This window comes from Scatophagus argus, chromosome 20, assembly GCF_020382885.2.
Source record: "Scatophagus argus isolate fScaArg1 chromosome 20, fScaArg1.pri, whole genome shotgun sequence".
Taxonomy (NCBI): Eukaryota; Metazoa; Chordata; class Actinopteri; family Scatophagidae; genus Scatophagus; species Scatophagus argus.
This window is the reverse complement of record NC_058512.1, coordinates 16,288,745-16,302,952: the sequence shown is the minus strand read 5'-3', so window position 1 is coordinate 16,302,952 and position 14,208 is coordinate 16,288,745. Positions and strand designations below refer to the sequence as shown.

Sequence of the window (14,208 nt, the reverse complement as noted above, 5' to 3'; positions counted from 1 at the left end):
TAATTACTGAATTTTCATTTTGAGTGAACTTATCTCTTTAACATGGTTTTGCAATTAAAAGGAAAAAAATGCAAAAATCCATTCTTGACCTTGAGAATGGTACGTATGACTAAATAATCTAGCCAATCCGCTCAGTCCATCCGCAGTCTTCATTAGTGAATTGGACTGGATCTGCTATGTAACTTAACTATGGAACTTTGGTCTTGTGACAAAAGGTGGTCAAAAACCTTGAGCTCTACCTTATGTAATGGAGGGACATGAGAAGAAAAAGTGTCTGACTTAAAATGTTGCCACCACAACTCAGTAGGACTGATGCAACAAAGATTGATGATTGGATGGATCAATCAGTGAATGGATGTAAAGGCATTTTACCAGGTGAACAAATGAAAGGAATGTCATCTCTGTTCACTTTAATTGCACCTCAGGGGACAATGCTTCCATCCACAGCTGTTGCCTAGAGACCAGAGGAAGTGCTTCTGTGTTCACCTGAAAGAATGTGAGGAGGATTATTTATCCCTTCATCTTCCTATCAGAAGGAACCTTGTAACTCTTTTATAACATAATGTAATATATGCACTTTTTATCCACTGGGAAAAAACCGAGGGCAGACTACACAAATATGTTAAAGAATTTATATTTAATCTGCTTGTGCTACTGTGTTAGAGTGAATATTCCTTTGAGACATTTAAAAGGTAATGCATATTTCAATATAGATTAACTGATTGTGCTTCATAGCCTACATTAAATGCATAGAGCAACAATTAACATGAGCAGAAAAATACATAATGCAACAAGGAGAAAAACATCCAATCGCAGCACAACTTTTCATCTACTGAAAATCTGCAAAAGAAAATGTCAGAAGTTGAGTTCTTCAAGTTAAACAGGTGTTTGTGCTCATGCTCTTGACAGTGCCATTTTGTTTTGATCTGTTATAGCTACTTTTCTTATTTTCTCATTTTCTGCATTTTCATCCAGCTCTTTTATATGCAAATTGCAAATAGTCAACACATAAAGAAATACGTACAATAATACAATACATAAAAACAGATGAAAATGCATAATTTTATAAACTAATATCCTAATAAAAATAAAATAATATCGTATTACAAGAATATTTAGGGGCCAATAGCCTACCTGCTTTGACCAGACTGATGTTAGAAATCAGAATCAGAATCAGAATTCCTTTATTTATCCCTGGAGGGAAATTCTTGAAAAATCAGATTGAGGGAAATCAGATTGATGTTGGAGATGAGTCATATAAAATCAATGGATTTAACACTAGAAGAAATGTATAGTTTCTATTGCAATCAGCGACAACAACACTGATGATAAAAATACTTTGCATTGTTAATTTATTGGGCTTTCATATTTAAATTCAAATTTCCAAATAAAAAAGCAAACAACACTACATTTTTTTTTAAATTAAAAAGTGACACAGAAACCATATGCTTTCTTTCTGTCTTTCTAAAATATACTGCAAATGTTAGTTGTGTTGGTCTGAAACATGTAACACAGAGGCAAAGTCTAGTCCCCTACGTTGGACACCCGTGGGACATTCTTTTAATTTGGACCATGAATTACACGTATGATGCGTATCAGTTGAAAAAATAATTTTATAAATTAATCACTGTATATATTGCTTTGTTTTCTGAAATAAGGTGTGGTCTTGGGGGACAAACGGGAACAGACTTCGGCCTCTCTATGGTCTATAGAAGAAGACCGTTACCATGGCGACACACGTCAACTAACTTCTGTGTAGCTCAGCGGACCGGATATTGAGAAGCTTCAGTGTTGTTCATTGACATTAGCCCAGCTGTTATCCTGGTGCTACAATGACCGAACAGCCAGACATTGTGGAAAATAAAGTCGGAAAACCTATGGTGCACAACAGGGAAGAGGTGAGTGTTATACGAAGGTAGGCTCGCTAAAGTTAGCTAGCAGCCAAACGTCGCTGCTGACTGCCTGTCAAACTGGAAACAAACAGTGTGTTAATAAAACCTATGATACTGATGTATAAAGCAGAGAGAGATAAGAGCCAAATTTAAGTAACAATAGAAAACAGATCAGAAGGAGTCACGTACACGCCAGTGGCATAAGTTACCGGTGTCCTTGTGGATCTCACCATCACCCTTTGTTTGTGTGTGTGTGTGTTCGTGCGTGTTTGTACTTTGTGTAAGTTAAATGTTAACAGTCTTTCATACTGTTCTGCCAGCCTTGAAAACTCAATTATAAAACGAGAGACTCTGAAGGTGGACACATTCATATCAAAGGTATTAGGCTTGTACACACAATCCGCAAAATGTTCTGAGCAGGGCTAAAAATGTCTATCACAAGGTCCCAGCACATATGGTGACCTATTCAGAATACTTTCACACAGTATCTTGAACCGAAGCCTACAAGCAAACACTGTAATAAAGGAAGTTTTAATTGCTCTGCTTTGATGTGTTTGTATGTTTTCATCTAAACCCTGTATGTCCATTTACCCAGAGGGCCCTTGACACAGAGAAGACAAGGACACAAACCCAGAGACATGGACACAGAGGGATTCTCATGATGGATCTGGAGTCTAAAATGGAGACTGTCACCACATTCAAAGCAGCTTACATCCCTCCAAAAAGTCCAGGGGTGAGGCTGCAGGGTACGTGACTTTGTCTTTCACCAGCCGCAGTCACAAACTCTTTTGTCTTCTGCCATTACACCATGCAGAAACTAGACATGTATTTCATAAGTGCTGGAAATATTTTATTCAGTTGGAGGTGTCTTAAAGAACACTGAATACTGATTTGACCGTTTCTGATTTTTATGTTACCTTACAGTAAATTCACACTAAGTTCACCTCCTCTTTTCTGTCTCCATGGTTCAGGCATCAGAGGTGAGCTTTTTGAAAAACATCTCACCCAGATGATCAGGTAAATCAACTAGGAATCAAGGTTTTTGATATTAAATAAATTATTGTTTTTGGAAATGGAGAGTACTGCCTGACCACGTCTTGAGGAAAGAAAACAGAAAAGAAACATGTTGGGGGAAAGTGATGTAATATTTACATGTCTTGGTTTGTTTTACTGTTCAATCACAGCTGTAATACCCTTTAAATCAGAGTTTACAATGTTATTTTACATGGAGGCCCGTCATCCTAATAGCGTTTATGGAGTCGGTCCCCACAGATGTGGTTATTAACATCCCGCACAAGTTAACTGCTCATAAAGAATACAAAGCATCATGTCTTCGGTGAAAATGGCACGTCCAGCAGCAGACGGTGTCTCATCACTCTGTCTTAAGCCATACACTAAATTTCCTGGATGTTATAAAAGCACACCAACGCTACTTGATTCATAGTAGTTTCCCGTCCAGCAAAGAGCTCAGAGGGCTTTTCTAGGCTGATCACTTGTTATGCTAAACACAATGACTCTTGACTCAACAGCGTTAACCAGATCAAAGTTTTGAAGAGTGGGAGAGTTTTTTTTTTTTTTGTGGCTTCAATATCACATCACTGTATTGACACAGCTTTTACTCCAATGTATATCATAATCCACTGAGTGGCGTTAAATGATATGTGCAGGATAATGAATGTCTTAAATCGACAGTCTTCAAGGCTCTACATGGCGTTGTTTCACCCACACAGTTGTTTGCACTGATTAGACCTCCTTTCAGGACTGTGTGGGCATGTGCGGATTGTGCTTGACCGGTATCTGCCTCACTCCTGTGGTACTGCTCTCACATCTGTTGGGGTTGGACTTACACCTCACGTTATTTCTGTGGATACATGCCAGTTATCTGTATCTTTGTTTTCCTCACTTGGATTTTACCCAGCATTTAGTTAATCAACAGAATGGGAAGACCTTCCTTTTTTCGGACTTTGGAGTATTCATGCTGGTTACATGTATTGGTAGTCATGTAATCACACGTGTATAAATAGCCTAAATTAGCTGTTTTTAAAATGAGACACAAATAAACACTATATAGATACATTACATTTACCTGATTAAAGATAATATTGGAAGAACACCTGTGTGACTGTACAGGACCTTTTGAATAGATTCCATGTAACCCCTTTGTTTCTTATTATTTTCCAGTTTCAAATTAATACAAAAAACACAAATCAAGAAATGAATTACAATGTATTATTATAGGTGAAAATATGATTTTATTGATTCCCGGGTGGAAATTCATTATCAACCTAACAACAACAACAACAAAAAACACTATAAAATAATTCAAATGAATCCCATCATTACTGGCTATGACATTTAAGTAATGTTTACACATTAATACAGCAATAGCCTATAAAATCAGTTATTTTAAAATGGGCCATTGTAAAAGCACTTTTACCTTTGGTACTTAAAGTATATTTTGATGCTAATGCTTTTGTATTTCCTCTGACAATGTATTCCAACACCCTGCTATTATTACTTTTACTTATTTTTAATGTGTGAACATTTTCCACTGCTGCCAAATACCGACGCTGAAACCTACCTGTTTCCACAGTGAGAAGATTGCCGCCGAACGAAGGCCACTGACTCCCAAAACTGACTACAGCTCCACGACTCAGAGGGATTTTTGTGTCGAGGGATTTGTGTCTGTTACCCCTGAAACAACACAAGTAAGTGTATGTATATATACTCTATGTGTGTATGCAAGTTCAGTGGTAAGATTTAATCTAATGTGTTGAATCAAAACAATATGTTGTTTATTTCTATACAGTAAGCACCTGAAACAATATGTTACCGGCCAGTTTTAAACAGTGAGAGAGTGTCGGGAAGATTATGACACTATGAAACATACTGAAGCCAACATCCACTGTTGTCTGAAAGGTGCAGTGCGGTGCAATGCAGCTATATGTGAAAGAGGCAGAGTTCTTACAAGCCCATCACAGGCAATATCATCAAAATAATGAGTATTGTGGTACTTCACACGACATGAGATGGTATACCTGATGTTATTCAGAGCTTCAATGACCGAATAAGAGCGTAAAACACTGTCAAGAATCCATTTACAAATTCATAGTTGGAAACAGAATGCAATTAATCAGCAGCTGTTTGACTCCATTAGTCTTTTGCAATAACTACAACCCATCTGACTGTTAAAAAACCTGTTTTGTACCCAGAATAGACACATGAAATATTTCTTCTATGTTTTGTGTCTATCTCTAATATAATTAAAATGTAAAGCAGAGTGATTCTTCTGATCTGTTAAAAAAAGTTCTGTGTGTACTTTTTTTGACTTGTCATTTTGTTGCAAACCTTTGTCCAGGTTGAGATTCTGTAGGAACTATATGTCAATTTGACCTACTCCAGAGCAGTTTAGACTGTATGTGCAGCATCTACCCAGGTTTAACCGATCCAGTCAAATTTTTATGTCTTTATGATACCAGTCATACACAAAGTTTGCTGGCTGAGCCAATACCCTGTGTAAGAACAGTTTGATTAGACTTTAGACTTCTTAGATTTTGTCCCTTGTTTTTTTGGGATAAATTTGACTGTTGGTGTGTATACAGCCACTGCTCCAACTGTTGTCATGCTAAATGTTTATGGGTTTTCCTGTTTGACCCTCAATCACATGCTGACTCCCTAAATTGTCACTCAGTCATCAAAACATTGAGACAAAGAAAAATATATAAACTTTACATGAGACACAAATAAGATTCATCATTCAATTTATGTGATGACCCTGGAAACAAACTTAAAAAAATAGGAGCAGATAAAAAGAAAATCAGATTCACAATGCTGTTCATTTCACAGGGTGTTCTTTCTCATTTGTCTCATTTACAGGCTCATGATTATAAAACTGACCAGGCCATCACATTCTGGAGTGAAAATTGCCAGCACATACAGGTGTGTATCACTTTTTGGATACCGGGTTTCACGTTTTGCTGTTTGTTTTCGTCATTACTTGTTTGGCTAAGATATGATGTGTAGTATATCAGAGTCGTTTTTCTCTCTCTGATGGTGACCGCTTCTGTCTGTAGTCTGTCTGTGCTTAGTGCCAACACAGGCACAGGCCAACACGTATCGCAGGAAGTTAGCTGGAGGGATGCTAGCAGGCCAGTAACCTGGCTGCTGTGGCTTGGGCTCATAGCCAAGTAGCCTGAAACAGGCTGAGTTAATACAACACTGCCACCAGGAACATGCCTCCATCTGAACAAATACTATGTCCTTACTCACAAGGACAAGTGAAGGTCTGGATGTTCAAATCAATAAATAAAATAATATTTTGCAAAAAATCCTACTGTACTCCACAGACCCAGGGAGGGAAAACCTGTTCAATGACAAAATGATCTTGCTTTAAATGGTTTCCTTGCATCACTCCATGCATCCTCAGTGGGAGAGACAAAGACACAAGGAAAAGATGCAAGTGAGGAAAACGGATTTCAAAAGACTTAGGATGTGCCCACACACACGGACAGACAGGAGCACATGAAAGGGGAACACACAATGAAACATTAAAGAAAAAACTGGGGACAAGATTCTTCTTTAAAAACAACATATCTCCACTAATGGCACTGCAACAACAACAACAACAACAACAAGTGCAGCAGCAGCTCTTGGAAATGTTGTATGTATTCATCTAGGTCAAGAGGAAGATGTTCATAGATTCTGCTCAAAGCGCTTTCTCCCATTACTCCTTCTCTGAACAGTGCAGAGTGTTCTTCTCTATTATATCATGTCAGTCTTCATGTCTGCTAAACACACGGCATGTTCTGTAAGATTCTTGTGTTGTTTTGTCTCACAGGGTGTCAGCGCCATACAGACCCTGAAAGCACCTTTTTTCATGAAATCGATGTCCCACCTGATAACTGAGAATGTACTTTCGATGATCCCATTGCAGGACTTCATAACCAGTTAATATTAAAGCCCTAATAAACTTTAAAGGTTATTGTTATTCTCAGTGACATGACACCTCTTAGCTGTCAAATCTGCAAATAAAGACAGGATTTAATTAATTTAATAATTTAATTTAAAAGGATAAAATTAATTAACATAAGTCAATGGAAAGGCAGCATTAAAGCTATAAATATCTACACTATCTGTGTATTTCCATCCATCCATTTTCTATACCGCTTATCCCTCAGGGTCGCGGGGGGGGCTGGACCCTATCCCAGCTGACTACACCCTGAACTGGTCGCCAGTCAGTCGCAGGGCTGACACACAAAGAAAGACAACCACACACTCTCACACTCACACCTAGGGGCAATGTAGAGTAGCCAATTAACCTAACGTGCATGTTTTTGGGATTGTAGGGGGAAGCCGGAGTACCCGGAGAAAACCCACGCAGGCACAGGGAGAACATGCAAACTCCACATAGAAGGTGTGACACAGATGGTGCTAACCACTGAACCACCGTGCCACCTCTATCTGTGTATTTGAAGATCTTTATTAAAAATGGGATTAAAATTAAAAAAAAAATCTACATCAGGTACTCAGCTCATGTTATGTTGACTATACACAGACAGCAGTATGCAGGCATTTGGACTTTAAACCTGCCAGACAAACTTTCCTTGAACTTAATAAAACGCAGCAACAGGTTTCTGTTGTGTGGATTTTCTGAGAAGCATTTGCCCCCATGTTTGGCTTCCTAAAAATAATTATTTACTCTGTCAGCACAGTGTGTACCTCTGGTCAGTGCTGACCCAAAGCATTAGGGGTGACACACAGTGTAGACCGCAGCTCGTAAACAAATAAAAGAACGAAGACATGGAGCTGCATTTCTCCTCGTTCTTCTTTCTCCACTCGCTCCTGTTTTGGCCGTCCTCTGACATATTCTTCTCTTTTTGTCCTTTCCATATTTTATGTTGATGTAGCTTGGCTTTCTGTAGGCACCATATATCCTTTATATGTTGAGCCAAACTACTGTTTTGTAAATTAAACTTGACAAAAATGATGTACAAAATAAAGCAGGAAATAACTAAAACCCCAAACCATGACAAGTTAGTTTACATACAAAGGGTGGGAAATTTGATATCTCACTATCACTCATTTGATATATCCCATTAAATTGTTCATTTTAAAGTTATACTACTACAGTGCCCAGTAGCAGGTTTGTTTTTCATTTGGTTTGCATTTTTAACAGAGCAGCAGAGATGCTACTTAATTATGTAGGAATACAACAGGCAGCACTGTGTCATGAAGGTGATACTACTCTATGTAGTATATAAGCTACAATATAGTATAGAATTGAATATTTATATTACTGACAGAAGGGTGAGGGTGAGAGAAAAAAATGCATAATTACAAATCCCGCTACTTCAGCACCATGGAGAGATATTTCAGAGCCACTGATAGGCCCATAGATTCTCATTTTCAAAAGCTGCCCCGCACACCTGCCCTGCATCAGCCTTGTTGGTTCTGTTCCAATCTCAGTGTTTTCCTCAGCCTATCAGCTCCTTTTGTTTTCTCACCACACTCACCTCACCTGTGTGTTTCCACCCATCTCTCCAATGTGCGCCTCATTCCCTCATTAGCGTAGTTTGTATTTTAGTGCAGTTTGAGCTCAGTTCAGCTCTTGGAGTCATTTACTCAGTTTGTCTGCTACTGTGGTTTTGTTTTTGGTATTTTCAGGGTCAGTGTTTGACTGATGTTCGCGTTAGTTTACTAGCTGTGACATTCCTTAAAATTTCATGTTGCAACCTGCTTTAATAACCTAGCTAGTGGTTGTTAAGAACTGGGGAAGGTTTTTACCAACAAACATGAATTCACAAATAACTGTCCAGGGTGTACCCAACCACATGCAAAACACAATCCAGGTCATAATGGTTGAATGTTTGATTTTCCTTCAAGAGTGACAGCAATTTTTTCTGGCTGGAATGTTGCTTGTAGTGTTTCTTCTCGTCGCCTCTGTCTGACCAGGGAGCATGAGTTTGTTTACAAGCTCTATTCATCTTTCTCTTTTTATTTTTATCCTTTTTCTGTTGCCTTTTGAAACCTGTAATTATTGCAATCGAATGGTGAGGAACAAAAAGCCACACTTTCCTCCTACACCAGATAAATATCTTTCCATTGTCCTTGAAGAAAATAACAAGAAAATCTATCAGGACTCAGAAAATAGCACAGAGTCCTTCTGCATCTTTCCAAAGGCCTGAGCTCACAAGCCCTTAACATGAATATGTGAAACACAATGGGTTTGGAATCACGTGTCGCAAGCTGTAGACTCATATGTGCTCTGTCAATCAGAGGACAATTCCAGGCGCTGCTGATCCTTTTGGAGCTTTCAGCAGGGATTAGTAGGCTGTAGCTATGGCGACAAGTAATTTTAGCTTATATTTATGCAGCTTTTCTCTCCAAACATTTCATTATCTCATGGGATGATACAGGAAAACCAATTTGCTTCTGAAACACAAGGCCTTGGAGCAAATTTGTATTTAACATTTCAAATGAAATGCGACACAGCAATATTCATTTCTTTAATTTCCCTTGTTTGTTTCTCTGTTCTTTATTTCTGTGTATCATCTCTGCCTTTTTTGGAAGAAATTAGTACTAAAACCAAGATGTTAAAGTTAAGGTACCGTCATCCTGTATGGGGTGGATTTACCTGATCTGAGCCCTGAGATGACTCAGGTAGTGATTTGCAGGTCAAAAGATTTTTTTTAGATGGACTGATAGGTGTTGTTTTTCACAGTTTTGAAGTGACCATATTCTTTCTAGAAGCAGGTCCTAACTAGTCTCAGTTGTGTCTGTCATGTATTACTATTGCACTCCAGTCAGAGAGCAAAGCATCTGCTTTTGTGAAAAATAAATACCTGGAGGGCTCAACAGCATTTCCTGCTGGTGTGAAGATATTTTCAGAATCCTTAAGACCTGGTGACTGTTGCTGTTCATCAGCCATAGCACTGGCTCAAGAGACATCCAATCACCCAACAATTTAAAATGTTCTAGTTATTTGAAATGATTTGGAGAATTATTTGACTTATGTGTGCTTTTGTCATGTCGTACGCTCGGTGGCACATCGCACTTCAAGATTTCGTCTGTGTGAAAAAGCAGAAAATAACAGATAACGAAGAAGGCCCAGACAGGCCCGCTCAGTGTGGCTCACACAGGCAGCGGCAGTGTGTCGCTGTGAGAAAGTGGGCGGTAATTACAGCCGTGCAGGAGGGGAAGATGTTCTCCTGCAGAGATGAAAAGCACAGACACATACACACACACACCAACACACAGTGCCCATGCCCCCGTTCCACAACTGATAATGAGCATCTAATGAGCGGTGATGTCATTACAACAAACACACAGCTGCCTGCTGCCGATTTGCTTCTCTCCATTTCTTTCCTTATCTGTCCACAACTGCCTACACTTAATTAGGCTCCATATGCTTAATGCCCTGTTTCTCTATGGCGCTCTTGTTATATTTTAAATAATAATAATATTATAGTCCAGGCAGTATTGTGAAATGTAAACGACAAGGCTAATATATGTCAGATAAACCTGAACTAATTGTCACATTTTTCTAGGGAAAAAGCACAGAGCTGATATCCAACAGGAGCTAAAAACAGAAAATAACATCTTAAAGGTGCAGCTTAATTTTAACAGATGTTCCCTAAAGGTTACTCTGGGTAAACTGCTCTTCTGCTGAACTGGCTTCTACACTTCTGCGTTAGCTCTGTGTGCACTTCCTGCATTTTTGTATGTGCAGTTCTAGCAGGACATCTGATAATTCAGGGGCACAGCACAAGGTCATTTATAAATTCTGTCTGGGTTAAAATTGGATGAAAACATTTGAGTGAGTATTGCGAAGAAGATATGGCCCAGATATATTCACATGAACAGCGTGAAAGCGAATTTTGAAGTTAATGCATTAAGAACAGACTCATTGTGGCTCTTCTGTGCCTTTCTCATGTTACATCCTTTGTGGATACTAACATCAATAAGTAACCACAATCCAAAAAGCAAAAGCATAAAAATACAGCCTGGTCTGTAAATGGAAAAAAGTGTTTTACTCAGTTTATTGAACAAAATATCTTACAGTATCTTGGATATACATATATACATAATGTCTTGTACTGTGTAACAACGGTTTATGAACCCCTGCAGTGACATCAATTGTAACGCTGTGCCTCCTAACTTCAATGGATGTTTCAAGGAAATATTAATACATCATTGACTTCCAAACACATTATACAAATCTTAATATAGAAAGCACAAAAAATAAGAATTTATCAGTGAAAAGTACTCACTCTTAGGACAGAAAGGTTCTTCATACAAAAAACAACTTTTACAATATATTTTTTCTTCTTTTTTTTTTCTTTTCTTTTTTTTTTTTTTAGTTCAGTTACAGTATGCAGGTAATAAATATACCTGGAATTCCCTCTGGTTTTGTCATGGTGTCGTTCTCCTTTCCTCTGCACGGAAATCACCAATAAGGACTTATTCTAGAACAAATAAAGTAGTGGCTCGGCCACTGGAGCTTCTGCCGTCATCTCCAATGCTGCTGCCACATTATCAGCAGGCCTCTCAGATAACATACACATCAGTCTTCTCCCCAAGAAGCCAATATGTTCTCATTTTGCCTTTGCCCTGGAAAAACACAGAAAATCAATAGGCTCATCAATGTAGATGAAGCAGGGGGTGGAACGTGGGGGTGATATCCTCTATTAGGCTGCCCTTAGTTTAAGGGTGACCCTCATGGTTATTGCGGCTCATCTTACACCTCCACCTTTCTCCACAAATGGAGTGATTATGCATAATCAGAGGATAAACAACCTCATTGTTTTACTCGTCTTATTTCAAAGACCTAACAGCATATTAACGTCAAGTGAAAGCAACTTTCTCCAAAAGGTGAAAACTTGTTTTAATCTCACATTGAAATGTTTAGTCCTTTCAGTGGTAAGCTGATTATCTGAAAACTACAACTATTAACGAGTTGCAATGGTTTTGACTGTTGATAGGACATATCAGTCTATCTGAGGACATCGCCTTGGGAGTCCAGATTTACCTAGCACAACCCCACAGCCCCATGAATAAATGTTGCTAGACAGTGAAAGCTCACATTATATCAGTTCAACTGCTCAGTTAGATTTTGCGTAAATTTTATCCGGTACATTTAAATTCTTTAGTGGAAAAAACTTTAATGGAGGTAATGCTTCACCCACACATTTGTTTTAATTGCACTTATTAAACTTAACTCAAGACCATTAACTATAATACCTCTAAAAAAAAAAATCAGAATCAGCCTTTAAACATCAGCTGTGTTTCAGGACTAACTGCATAATGTAACCGCCACTTAATTTCTTATTTTAAATTTAGAAATACGTTTACTGTTCAACTTTCACTTTTAATCTTGTTTTAACTGTTTATGGCATTTCTAAGATGAGGTAAAAAACAACCAATGTTGTTATTTCAGCCTTTTGGCAGAATTTATTTTGCGTTCATGTCTGAATCTCAGGACAAATGAGTTGTGCACACAATTTTCTTTCTTTTTTTCTTTTTTTTTTTTGCAGCATAAGTGCATTTCATTCAGCGGTTGCAAACACGAGCAAGGCAGTCTTTGTTAAGGCAATGCTTGCTATTTTCTGCTGCTTTACTTGTTCAATCTAGAAAATAATCAAAGGGAAAGGTTCTTACCTTCATTTCTACGTCTCCACGTAACTGGAGATCAAAATAGCCAAACTCATCAAGCACCTCTTTGGTGGCCGAAGATACGTGGATCTTTAAGGCTGCAAAACATATCAAGAGCACATCAGACCAGTGTGAGCATTGTGAATGAAAAAAGATAACTCTAACAATGTTCGAATTACCACTACGCTGCTTTTATCTCGAGCTTCAGGACACACGGAGCTGAGGAGGAAACAGTTGGAGGAGTGAGATGAGCCAACGCATTCAGTCCCATCAGTCACTAGCAGCTGAAATGCTAACGGTGATGAAAATCTGTACTGTTTTGTCCAATTAATGCACACAGTGCAGAGTTGTGAGATGTGATTCCTGCCTGTGAAGCTTCAGGCTGCACAGTTTATCGCTGGCTAAGGGCCCTTAGCTGTGAGTGCGATCAATTATTTACCAGTGGAGGCACAATACAGGAAGCGGCTCAGTAGTTAATCAATACATCTGATGATTCGTTCGCAAAGCATCCAACCACAGTTTCGTAACACTATTTCCTTTCACTGCCAGTTAAGAACAGAAATATCAATGAAAACAAGAATTAGATTCATCAGTTTGTCTCATATTCATCTTTTCAATCATTTTACTGAAGCATGTTTCCATCTAACCACATTAGCAGATTCTCACGCCTACTTTAGCAAAAATAGAATAATAATTTTTCAATAAAGATAGAAATGAAATCACAGTATGTTCTGTTTATGGACAAAGTATAAGATTTAGTTAACTTTTTCAATAAGTACTTTGGTATTGTTACTTCAAGGTCCTGTGGTCCATATTAAAAAATATATTATAATTACACTCACACTACATCCAGCTTATCATAAATACATACAACCTGTATCACCATTTTATCAATCTAAGGAAGTTTGAAGATAGTAAATCCCATGAACAGACCCATAACTGTTACGTAGATTGTCATCTGGGACATGGCAGACCATTGGTTCAGATAAAGAAAAACCTCTCAAAACAATGTTCTGATCCTACCGACATGTATCATGTGTGTGTGTGTAACCAAATACTTTGTGCCATAGAGCGCCATTGTCCAAAAGCTATTAAAAACACATCAATGAGCCACACTGTTCACATATTCCCTCATTACTGTTAGCACACCCACTGCAGTTAATTCGACTTAATCCCAAATACATCATATTGCTCCTGTAAATACTCACCAGAACACCAAATTAGCGTTAATGTGCAACTGAAAATAGTCCCCAACAAGTGCACTATTTAGTCCTGACTGAATAATGTTTGTTAAAAACTACAGTGCCCAGCCTTTTCAGGAAATTACAGAGTCTTCAGCAGGTTGGGGCTTAGGACTGAGAGCCACAGACACGGCAGGCAAATCAGAAAGAGAGGAGGATAAACAACCTGTTTAGTAACCGATCCTAGACCAAAAAAAATTAATAAAAAAATAAAAAATACAGACTTTAAAGGAAAAAAAGAAGAAAGCTCAGGAATAACAACTGAGAAGGGATCTCTTTACCAGGACACAGGAGTAGAATTATGATACGGAAAAACTTAATGACAAATATAAAATAACAGTCCTTGTAAACATTGAAAAAGAGCAAATAATGAGGACACTGTCAACCATTACATCAGTTTTTAGGAAAACATGTACCTCACTGTT

The 14,208-nt window shown here is 38.2% G+C and overlaps 2 protein-coding genes across 2 annotated transcripts in view; one reads left to right on the top strand and one right to left on the bottom strand.

The window, feature by feature from the left end:
- Window positions 1–1,623: 1,623 nt before the first annotated feature.
- On the top strand, window positions 1,624–6,843 carry spag8 (sperm associated antigen 8). The gene is made up of 6 exons (XM_046376026.1): window positions 1,624–1,898; window positions 2,488–2,638; window positions 2,864–2,909; window positions 4,486–4,600; window positions 5,769–5,831; window positions 6,730–6,843. The coding sequence occupies exons 1-6, from the start codon at window positions 1,833–1,835 to the stop codon at window positions 6,841–6,843; spliced, it is 555 nt and encodes a 184-aa protein (XP_046231982.1). The 5' UTR covers window positions 1,624–1,832.
- A 4,326-nt stretch (window positions 6,844–11,169) lies between these two features.
- Window positions 11,170–14,208, bottom strand: part of npr2 (natriuretic peptide receptor 2) — a 50,711-nt gene continuing 47,672 nt past the window's right edge. Inside the window, exons 21-22 of the mRNA XM_046374779.1 lie at window positions 12,549–12,640; window positions 11,170–11,501 (exon numbers count right to left, since the gene is read on the bottom strand). Coding sequence (XP_046230735.1) covers window positions 11,439–11,501; window positions 12,549–12,640 — 155 coding nt within the window. The 3' untranslated portion in view covers window positions 11,170–11,438. The remainder of the gene's footprint in view (window positions 11,502–12,548; window positions 12,641–14,208) is intronic.

Excerpts from the sequence above, each read along its gene's own strand:
- spag8 (XM_046376026.1), top strand. The coding sequence starts at position 1,833 with ATGACCGAACAGCCAGACATTGTGGAAAATAAAGTCGGAAAACCTATG. Across the intron at positions 1,899-2,487 it reads TGGTGCACAACAGGGAAGAG|AGGGCCCTTGACACAGAGAA; the intron begins GTGAGTGTTATA and ends CCATTTACCCAG. Across the intron at positions 5,832-6,729 it reads AAAATTGCCAGCACATACAG|GGTGTCAGCGCCATACAGAC; the intron begins GTGTGTATCACT and ends TTTGTCTCACAG.